Raw genomic sequence first — 12,007 nt, 5'->3', positions numbered from 1 at the left:
TTTTTATTCTTTTTTTGTTGTTTTTTAATTTAAATTTATTTTTATTAAAGATATTATTTGAGTTTTACAATTTCCCCCAATCTTGCTTTCCCCCCCCCACAGAAAGCACTCTGTCAGTCTTTACTTTGTTTCCATGTTGTACCTTGATACAAATTGGGTGTGATGAGAGAGAAATCATATCCTTAAAGAGAAGAGAAATCTAAGAGGTACAAGATCAGACAATAAGCTATCTTTTTTTTTTCTAAATTAAAGGGAATAGTCCTTGCACTTTGTTCAAACTCCACAGCTCCTTATCTGGATACAGATGGTATTCTCCTTTGCAGACAGCCCAAAATTGTTCCGGATTGTTGCACTGATGGAATGAGCAAGTCCTTCAAGGTTGAACATCACTCCCATGTTGCTGTTAGGGTGTACAGCATTTTTCTGGTTCTGCTCATCTCACTCAGCATCAGTTCATGCAAATCCCTCCAGGTTTCCCTGAAATCCTGTCCCTCCTGGTTTCTAATAAAACAATAGTGTTCCATGACATACATATACCACAGTTTACTAAGCCATTCCCCAATTGAAGGACATTTACTGGATTTCCAATTCTTTGCCACCACAAACAGGGCTGCTGTAAATATTTTTGTACAAGTAATGTTTTTACCCTTTTTCCTCATCTCTTCAGGGTATAGACCCAGTAGTGGTATTGCTGGGTCAAATTTTGTTGCCCTTTTGGGCATAGTTCCAAATAGCTCTCCAGAAGGGTTGCATGAGTTCACAGCTCCACCAACAGTGTAATAGTGTCCCAGATTTCCCACATCCCTTCCAACAATGATCATTATCCTTCCTGGTCATACTGGCCAGTCTGAGAGGTGTGAGGTGGTACCTCAGAGAAGCTTTAATTTGCATTTCTCTAATAATGATTTAGAGCATTTTTTCATATGGCTATGGATTACTTTGATCTCATCTGTAAATTGCCTTTGCATATCCTTTGACCATTTGTCAATTGGGGAATGGCTTTTTGTTTTAAAAATATGACTCAGTTCTCTGTATATTTTAGAAATGAGTCCTTTGTCAGAATCATTAGTTGTAAAGATTGTTTCCCAGTTTACTACATTTCTTTTGATCTTGGTTACATTGGTTTTATCTGTGCAAAAGCTTTTTAATTCAATGTAATCGAAATCATCTAATTGGTTTTTGGTGATGTTCTCCAACTCTTCCTTAGTCATAAATTGTTCCCCTTTCCATAGATCTGACAAGGTAGACTAGTCCTTGATCTTCTAATTTGCTTATAGTATTGTTTTTTATGTCTGTCCTGTAACCATTTGGATCTTATCTTGGTAAAGGGTGTGAGGTGTTGGTCTAATCTAAGTTTCTTCCATACTAACTTCCAATTATCCCAGCAATTTTTATCAAAGAGGGAGTTTTTATCCCAATGGCCAGACTCTTTGGGTTTGTCAAACAGCAGATTACTATAATCATCTCCTCCTTTTACACCTAGTAAGACAATAGTCTTAACCAGATAAGGAGGGTTGAAAATACTGGTGTAAGAAGAGAAATATCATGGAGTAGTGGATAAAAGACTAGACTTGGAGTCAGAATACTCTTAGCTCAAATCTTACCTCAAACACATGTTAACAAACAAGTCATTTAATCTCTTCTGTGCCTCAGTTTCCTCATTTGTAAAACAAGGGTATTAGACTTGGTGGCTTTTAAAGTTCTTTCCAGGCCTAACACTATCCACTACAACACCTAGTTGCCAAAATGTAAAAAATATGATATGCTTCTCAAAATAATTACGTTAAAATATTTTACTATAAGGATTCCATTGGAATTTTCTTAAAATGAAAGATGCTGCTTTTGAAAAGAATGAGTATCACCAATCTAGGCCAACTCTCTTGCCTTTTTTAGTAAATGAAGAAGGGGCAGCTAGGTGGCGCTGTGGATAGAGGACCGGCCCTAGAGTCAGGAGTATCTGAGTTCAAATCTGCCTCAGACACTTAATAATTACCTAGCTGTGTGGCCTTGGGCAAGCCACTTAACCCCATTTGCCTTGCAAAAACCTAAAAAAAAAAAAGATTTAATGTGCTCTAAGATGAGAAATACTACCAAAAATGCACATTTTCAAACAAGATATCTTGGCTTTTTTTTGAGTATGAGTACTAAATTTTGGAAGGAATAAAAAAAGGGATCCTCATGAAATACTATATCTTTTAGCCTTCCAGCTGTTTTTTAATTTTGGGGGGTCCAGTGGCTCCCAGGTGTGACAGACAATGTTGACTGGCCCTCCATCTTCCTTTTGATGTAAGAGCAACTACAGTTTTTAGATGTTTTCAGCTAGTTCTTTGTGAAACTCAACTGTATGTAAATTGATTACTTCTTATCTTATCACAGATGGTTGTTACACTAACATCTACATTGATTTAATTATAGGCTTTTGTGGGATAAAGTTAAAATAATGCTGTGAATTACCCCCCTCTTTTGCTATAGGTCTACTTTTTTTTTTGTCATCCAAGTAGACATGCACTTGTGTCCTTTTAGTCCCCTAGGACTACACTAAGTGTTCTCACTGCCTCTTGGGAGGTCTTAGCTCAGTGTAGTCAGTGTGGCTGGGCTCTAGTCCATGTAATGCACACTGGCATGTGCATTACAAGAAGGGAGCTTGCTTTTTAATACCTCTGCTTTTCAGGAGTTGGAATATAAAACTCTGAACAAAGTTTTACTTTTCTGAGATCTATCTTTAGGCCTTGCAGAAATGGCTGATATGTATCATGGCCTACTGGGGTACTTTATTGAAGCAGTAATAATGATAATATCAAATAATTGTAAAATTGGAATTGTAAAACAGGGCCAATCAACACCTGAAATTATTGGCACAAATGTTTCATAGTCGTAGTCTATACAAACAGAGCATTTTACCAGCCTCCTCTCAAATATAATACTGATCGTATCTTTCCTTTTTAAATAAATTTTATTGATCACCAAAATGTCTCTTAGAGAATCATTCCATGTAACAAATAATATTAAAAAAAAGAAAAAGAAAATTATCAGTGAAACTGATCTATGTATAAAAAAAAGTCTGAAAATATGCATAGGGTACCATGTCTGTGACCCTCTTATGTCTGCAAAGGAATGGAGAGGGAATATCTTCTATCTCTTTTGGAACCTTGCTAGTTCTTTGTAATTTTGCAGCTTTCACTTTTTATTTTGTGATTCTTTGCATATACATTCTTGTCATAGCATATATTATTTTCTTGACTCTGCTTAATTCTATATCAGTTCAGAATCTTTCCATGCTTCATAATTTCTTACAACATTAAATATTTATATTTATTTGTGTACTATGGTTGTTTAGGCATCCCCTATCAGTGATCCCACATTATAAATTTATATGTCACCCTTCACACTTAGAGAGCCATCCCAAATAACAAATAATATTTTAAAGAGGGGTGTAGAAATCAGCACAACTGATCAAGACATTGAAAAAGTCTGAAAAATGCAATATATAAGTGGACCTCTCATATCCATGAAGAGGTAGTTAGGGATATCCTCTTATATCTCTTGATTTGTACCAAACAGTCTATGTAATTTTGTTACAGTCATTTTTCATTTTTTGGGGGGTGCTTGTTTTGTCCATTTACATTGTTGAAGTTAATATATATGTTGTTTTCTTTGCCCTGTTTACTTCAGTCATCAGTTAGCATCAGTTCATGTAGATCTTTCCATGCTTTTCATGTTCATCATATAAATCATTTCTTTTAAAAAATTTTTAAATTTTATTTTAAGGCAATGGGGTTAAGTGACTTGCCCAAGGTCACCACAGCTAGGCTATTTTAAGTGTCTTGAGTTTGAATTTGAACTCAGGTCCTCCTGACTCCAGGGCTCGTGCTCTGTCTGCTGCACCATCTAGCTGCCCACATGTATCATTTCTTATAGCATAGTTAAAGTCCATTACATTAATGTATGACAATTTGCCTAATCATTCCCCCAGTGGACTTTATTTCCAATTTTTTGCTATCATAAAAAAGTTTCATTATAAATATTTTGGTGCATATAAGCAGAGCCCATCTTTTTTCAACAGAAAGCACCACATATAGATTACCAAAAGAGAATATCAGTGACTCCTCTGCAGATAGAAAACATTTATGATTATTTATTTTAAACAAAGCATTCACAGCTTGTATATCTTAAAAAAAATCCAACCAAATAATTGTAGACTTGATAAAACGATATTCTGGCTGAGGAGCAAAAAAGATGTGCTTAAAGTTTCAGGTATAAAGATGAACTAATTAATTTGATAATACTAAACAAACCTGAGAATGGCATAACATTTATACTGCTTTTATTGATTATCACAACACCTTTCCCATAGGTCCCTACTCATGACTTGTTTATATATCGCAAAAGTATAAAATAGACTCAAGGATCATGAAAATGCTAGAACAGTTGTTATCCATATGAATAATTATTTTCTATTTAAAGTATAGCAAAATAAACAAACAAATAAATAAATAAATGTAAGCCTTACAGACTTTGATGCTTAATAGCCTCAATTATTGACTTAAAAATTTCATAGTTGTAAATTAATTACCTGATAAACATTTTACTAGTCTGTTCTTAGATAATTACTAATTTAATCTTTCTTAACAGAAAACTTCATGTCTTTATTATCAAAAGTTAAATACTCTGTAAACCCTCTAGATACAATTCAGTTTACATGTTCATATACTCTATACAAAGCGTGCACAGTTTATATTACTTATAGAAAAAAATAAACACTGAAAAAAACTATATCAGTTGGTCATAACAAATCATAGAAACAATGACAATAATTTATATCAAATTTTTGAGAGGCAACTAAAGCAGTCCCTAAGGAAAAACATATATCTAAAAATTTTCTTTAAAAGGAGATTAATGAATTGGTTGTGCAACCAAAAAAAAAATGTAATAATGATACCCAAAATTCAACCCAGGAAATGAACAAATTAACCCCCCCCAAGAAATTAACAAAAGTTAAAGCAAAAAAAAAAAAACCTTGACAATAAATAAAATTAGGAGTTGGCTTTAAAAAAAGCACAATAGGTTAACCATTAGCCAATTGGATTTAAATTTTAAAAAAAAAGCCAAATTACCAGTGTCCAAAAAAAAAATGAACTCAGCCAATGACACAGAAATAAAAGAAACTATTAGAAATTGTTTTGCTTAGTTTTATATGCCAATAAAACTAATAGTCTGAATGAAATGGATAAATATTTAAGAATCTAAACTGCCCAGATTAAAAGATTAAAAGGACAAGAAATAGGTGATTTAACCCAATCTTAGAAAAATAAATTGAACTTGCCATAAATGAACTTTCAAAGAAAAAACTCCAGAACCAGACAGATTTTATAAGAGAATTATATCAAACATTTAAATAATATTTAATTTCAAAATTACATGAAATTAAAAAAATGAGAAAACAAGTCTTATCAAATTCCTTCTATGATACAAATAAGGTCTTTATGTTCAATTTAGGAGAGTCAAAACAGAAAGAAATCCACAGACTAATATCCCTAATGAGTATTGATGCAAACACAAAATAGAATATTAGCGAGAGTACTGCAACATTTCAGGAAGATTATGTACTAAAACTAGATTGGAATACAAGACTGGTTCAGTGTTAATAAAATATACATAATTGACCATTTTAATAACAAAAACAACAAAATCATATGATTATGGTTAATAGATGCAGAAAAAAACTTTTGGCAATATTCAACATTCATTCCTAATAAAAACACCAGAAAGTATAGGCATAGGAAATATAGAAATAAATGGATCTTTCTTTTTTATTTTTAATATAAATATATTTTTCAACCAAGTGCAAAGGTAATTTTCAATTTTCATTTTTTTGTAAAATTTTGATTTCCACATTTTTCTCTCCATCCCTCCTTGCTTCCTTCCCTTTGATATTGAGTAATCTGATATAGCTTTTACATGTATACTTCTTTTGAAACATATTTCCTTATTAGTCATATTATCAAAGAAATATCAGAGCAAAAGAGGGAAAAGATCATGAGAGGAAAAAAACAATATAAAACAAACTTTAAAAACTGAAAATAGTATGCTTTGGTCTACATTTAGACTCCATAGTTCTTTCTCTACATGTGGATGGTATTTTCCATCACAAGTCCTTTAGAATTGTCTTTGCTCATTGTACTGCTAAGGAGATTTAAATCTATCATAGTTGATCATTACATAATGATGCTGTTACTATGTACAATGTTCTCCTGGTTTTGCTCACTTTTCTCAGCATGAGTTCATCTAGATCTTTCTAGACTTTTCTGAAGTCCACCCATCAATGATTTTTTACAGAACAATAATACTTAAGTGGATCTTTATTAACTATGATGAGTGGTAGCCAACACCAAATGGCTTTAAACCAAGAACCAACATTATATGTCATGGGTAAACTGGAGACCTTTCTAATAAATTCATGGGTAAAAAATAGGGATATCAATTCTCATCATTATTATTTAAAATATTGTTAGAATTGCTAACTGTAGCAGTAAGACCAAAAAATTGAGGGAATAGGCATAGACAAAAGAAATAAAATTAATTTTTAACAGATGATAAGATGTTTTACTTAGGGAACCCTAGAGAATCAACTAAAAACCAATTGAAACAATTCTTAAACATTAGTATACAAAATAAAACCCACATAAATCATTAGTATTTCTGTAATTACTAATCCAGCAGAAAGAGAAATTCTATTTTATAGTAACTACAGAAAATAAAAAATTCTAGAGTTTCTAGTTGTCCAAGAAATACACAGGCAATATATAAACACCATTAAAAACATTCTTTACACAAATAAAAATAGATCTTCACATATGTAGGCTAAGCTAGTAAGATAACAATGACAGTACTACTTATATTAATTTACTTTTTCAGTATCATACCATTCAGACTACTAAAAGATTACTTTTAGAAAAAAATAAGTATAGTCACTCAAGGATCATTTCTGGGTTTGTAACCTAAAATTGAATTGCTTTTACATGAATCAGATCATTGTAGCTAGACCTCAAAGAGAAAGAGAAAGAAAATTAGAAATCATTGCAACAAATATCTCTGAAAAAAGTTTGATTATCCAAAATATATAGGGAATTGATAAAAAACTATATATATATGAAGAAGAATCACTCTTCAGTGGATCAGTAGTTACAAGATTAAAGTAAACAAGTAGCTATTCATAGCCATAGGAAAGAATGCTTTGCCAACACCAATAAAAGAAACACAAATTATATTAGTTCTAAGATTTTATCTCATACCATTCATATTGGTAAAGATGACAAAAGACAAAAATGATAGGTGGTGGATGTGAGGACACTACTAAGGCTAATGATCAATCCATTAACAAGCACTTATTAAGCATTGACTCTGAATATTGGTAAGAGCTATGCATCAATCTTGCCATTCTGAAAAACAATTTGAATAACACTACAAAGTCTCTAAACTAACTATGTGATACCACCAGACTCAATTCCTACTACTTTGGAGCACAAACTGTTTTCTACCCAGTCTGGTCTTTTTACTGCCTTTTGAATATCTGCCTCATTCACACTTTTCCCGTGCCTTCCTTGGACTTATTTGCTCTTACAAATTCTGCCCAACATTCTTTTTTTTTTTAAGATTTTATTTATTTTGAGTTTTACAATTTTTCCCCTAATCTTACTTCCCTCCCCCACCCCCCACCCCCCTAGAAAGCAATTTGCCAGTACATTGTTTCCATGGTATAGACATTGATCCAAATTGAATGTGATGAGAGAGAAATCATATTCTTTTTTTTTAAGGATTTTGCAAGGCAAATGGGGTTATGTAGCTTGCCCAAGGCCACACAGCTAGGTAATTATTAAGTGTCTGAGGTGGGATTTGAACTCAGGTACTCCTGACTCCAGGGCTATCCACTGCGCCACCTAGCTGTCCCGAGAAATCATATTCTTAAGGAAGAAACAAAGTATAAAAGATAGCAAGATCAGACAATGAGATATCATTTTTTTTCTAAATTAAAGGTAATAGTCCATGGTCTTTTTTCAAACTCCACAGTTCTTTCTCTGGATACAGATGGTTTTCTCCATTACAGACAGCACCAAATTGTCCCTGATTGTTGCACTGATGGAATGAGCAAGTAAGTCCATCAAGGTTGATCGTCACCCTCATGTTGCTGTTAGGGTATACAATGTTTTTCTGCCATTCCCCAACTGAAGGACATTTACTTGATTTCTAATTCTTTGCCACCACAAACAGGGTTGCTATGAATATTTTTGTACAAGTGACATTTTTACCCTTAGACTCAATAGTGGTATTGCTGGATCAAAGGGTATGCACATTTTTGTTGCCCTTTGCTGTCCAACATTCTTGATTGCCTATCTCAAGTTGCTCAAGTCCCTTCGTGGGCTTTCTCTGAGCATCTCAACCCACTCTCATATCTGTGTTCCTAGGACATTTCTTACTTAGACAGTCATTTGGCACTGAAGCTTTTCATTTATTATTGATAGAGTTGAATGATGCTACAGAATGCCTTATAATGGGGTTGGTTTTTTTTCTTGGATTTTTGCAAGGTAGTGGGGTTAAGTGACTTACCCAAGGTCACATAGCTTAGTATTATAGTATATATATATATATATATATATATGTATGTGTGTGTGTGTGTGTATGTGTGTGTGTGTGTGTGTGTGTGTATATATATATATATAGAGAGAGAGAGAGAGAGAGGGTGTGTAAGTGTCTGAGGTCAAATTTGAACTCAGGTCCTCCTGACCCCAGGGCCTGTGCTCTATCCACTGTGCCATTTAGCTGTCCTGATTTTGTTTGTGTGTGTGTGTGTGTGTGTGTGTGTGTGTGTGTGTGTGTGTGTTACTACTTAGGTCTGTTTACAAATTTGCATGTGGTGTATGTTTTATATCCATAATAACATTGTAAGTTCCTAGAAGCAAGCATCTTAAAATTGTTATAAGATTTGACTTTGTAAGGGACCTCAGGAGCCTTCTGATCCAAGCCATTCACTTTATTGTTGAAGAAATAGATGCAAATAGGTAAAGTCATTTGCCTAAGGTCACACAAGTAAATAGGAGAATGAATTCAAATCCAGGTCCTGTGACTAGCTACAGTTTTCTTTTCCATGCAACACTGAAGCTGCTTCCTCTTGTCTCACTCACAGTATTAATGAGCACATTTTGGGAACTAGGGTACTAGTCAGGTGGTTGAATAGCTGTGGTACCATAATTTCTGTGTTCTTTATTTGTCAAATTTTAAACTCATTTGATTTTGCCTTAGTTCTCTCTAGGACATGGATCCATGTGCTATTTATGCCTGCTGAAGCAGGCTTCTTAACTAGCATGTTAAAAAAAATAAATCCATGATTACATGAAATCATCACATACTCAGAAACTTTTTTCTAGTTCTTGTTTTATGACAAGATTTTATAAGCATTTAGAAATGAAAGACATGATTATAAATATCACTTTGAAAAGTTCATGTGAGGTAATAGCTTCCTGAGTCTGGTTAGTTCCTTTAACTAGAAAACCACTTGGTGAAATATCATTTCAAGATTCTTCATGACATCATTTTGTCCAGTTGGATTTTTGTAGTTTGCTAGTATACTAAACTCTGAAAAATGGAATTACTAATATAAACAAAGTTCAGCTGTTGAGGCAAAAATGAGGATGGTGAAGTTCATAATGGTATTTCACTTGACTGATAGGAAAATACTTAGTGATTTAATTTTCACCAAACAAATTCATGGAATTAAAAAACAGTGAATGTTTGTCAAAGTAAAAGTATAATCACCATTTTAAAATGAACTTTCTGAGTGGTTTGTATCTTTAAATGTCAGTGACTCTTTATGAGAAATTTGCCTTTTGATTTGTTTCTCCTAATTTTTTTTTTCACAGAGCTTGAAGCTGCGTAAGAGCAGTCAGCATAGACGGCAATGACAAGTCTGAATAGTAGCCATGCAGAGAAAACTAATGATATGCCAAAACCATCATCAACTCCCAAAGTGCAGGTCCAAAGGTCACTTTCACGAGATACCATCACCATTCACTTTTCAGCATCTGGGAAGGAGGAGAAAGAGGAGGAGGAGGAGTTCAGGGACCCTCCTGATGAAGAATTTGATGACCAAAGCATTGTAACTGCTCTTGAAGCCAAGGAAGACTTGTTCTTTGAACGTGGGCAACATGACTTTTCTGGCCCTGCTACCTCACCTGTTATGGCAGTTGTACAGTCTGTGTCTTCCCCTCCTCCCATTTTGCCTGCTGCTGAGAATGCTATAAAATCATTGGAATCCTCTCTATCTCCAGCATCTTCTCCATCAGGTCCCATAGTGAGCTCACCCAGTGTGTCATCTCTATCAGAGCAGAAAACCAGTTCCTCCTCTCCATTGTCCTCTCCTTCCAAGTCTCCTATCTTGTCATCCAGTGCCTCTTCCTCCACCCTTTCGAGTGCAAAACCTTTCATGAGCCTTGTCAAGTCCCTCTCAACAGAAGTGGAGCCAAAAGAATCCCCACAGCCTCCCAGGCACCGGCACTTGATGAAAACTCTAGTCAAGTCTCTGTCCACAGATACTTCCAAGCAGGAGCTGGACACTCTATCCTCTAAACCACCTGACTCCAAACTGAATTTACACCTCTTCAAACAATTTACTCAGCCACGAAACACAGGGGGAGATTCCAAGACGGCTCCTTCTTCCCCACTGACTTCTCCCTCGGATACTAGATCATTTTTTAAAGTGCCCGAAATGGAAGCTAAAATTGAAGATACTAAACGGCGCCTTTCTGAAGTCATCTATGAGCCTTTTCAGCTCCTTAGCAAAATTATTGGGGAGGAAAGTAGTAGCCACAGGCCCAAAGCCTTATCTTCAAGTGCTTCAGAGCTCTCCAATCTTTCCAACTTGAATGGCCATTTGGAAAGCAATAACAACTACAGCATTAAAGAAGAGGAATGTGACTGGGAGGGTGATTGTGATGGAAGTGACTCTAATGTCAGTAAGAGTGAGTACCCTAAGCCCTCTGAAGAATTGGTAAGGGACGGGGAACTGCAGGGCTCTCAAGTCAGCAGTGTCAGAGATGCAAGTACAAAGACTGCCTCCTCGGTACTTGAAAAATGTTCTTTGTCTGCCTTAGTGAGCAAAGAAGATGAAGAGTTTTGTGAGCTGTATTCTGAGGACTTTGACTTGGATGCCGAAGAAGAAAATAAAATTGATAAGCCTGTAGACATTTCTCTTAAGCCAAGGATGCTTGAGGAAAATAATACTGCACTTGACAGTGAACGTGAAATGAACTTGTACATGCAGCAGCCTAAACTACCAATGAAGACACTGTACTTCCTTATTTTGTTGGTCTATGCTTACCTTATCCTCCCTCTCCCTAATTATGTGAGTGGACTCTGTTTGGGATTTGGCCTTGGATTTATGATTGCAGTCTGTGTGATTTGGTTTTTTACACCACCAAGTACTCATAAATATCACAGGTTACACACAAGTCTAAAACACTGGAATACAGAATCTCTGGATATCAAAGAACCGGAAATTCTGAAGGTGAGAATTCTTAACTGATCTTTTACTTAAGAAGCAAGTGATTGTGATTCCAGCATCCTTGAGACAGGTGAGCATTATTTAAAGTTGTAGTGTTCCAATGAGCTCTGGAGAGAAGACAAGTGTGTTAACCCCAACATGTTGGAAGACATCTTATGTAATATACTTTTGTAAACTCTACAGTCTATCTTAAGTGTCAGTTTTTGCACTATGTGATTATTTCTTTAACCATTACCTAAAGAAGAAAGTAAAAAGGGCATCAGTACTTATGGAACTTGGTTGAGAAATGAAACAAGATTGTTCCTTTAAACCTTAGACCTTTAAAGACACTCTTGTGAGTGTTTTAATCTTATCCTTGAGTTAAACAAGTGACACCACAAAGTTGACTCAATATTTTTAGGTGGAAACAGTGTAGTCCTAAGTGTCTGAATGGCCTTGCTCAGAGTCATACTT

At 34.8% G+C, this 12,007-nt stretch overlaps 1 protein-coding gene across 5 annotated transcripts in view; it reads left to right on the top strand.

The window, feature by feature from the left end:
- The window catches only part of TEX2 (testis expressed 2), a 166,914-nt gene that overhangs the window by 40,189 nt on the left and 114,718 nt on the right, over positions 1-12,007 (top strand). For 4 of the 5 annotated variants that reach the window (XM_074224486.1, XM_074224483.1, XM_074224482.1 and 1 more), the window contains exon 2: positions 9,915-11,557. In XM_074224486.1, coding sequence (XP_074080587.1) covers positions 9,953-11,557 — 1,605 coding nt within the window. In that variant the 5' untranslated portion in view covers positions 9,915-9,952. Of the gene's footprint in view, positions 1-7,779; positions 8,150-9,914; positions 11,558-12,007 lie in introns of those variants that run through there. The other variant, XM_074224484.1, reaches the window with a different exon arrangement.

The sequence above is a fragment of the Macrotis lagotis genome, chromosome 2 (assembly GCF_037893015.1).
Source record: "Macrotis lagotis isolate mMagLag1 chromosome 2, bilby.v1.9.chrom.fasta, whole genome shotgun sequence".
NCBI lineage: Eukaryota > Metazoa > Chordata > Mammalia > Peramelemorphia > Peramelidae > Macrotis > Macrotis lagotis.
Note: the sequence above shows the minus strand (reverse complement) of the source record. Positions and strands in the feature narration are given on the sequence as shown.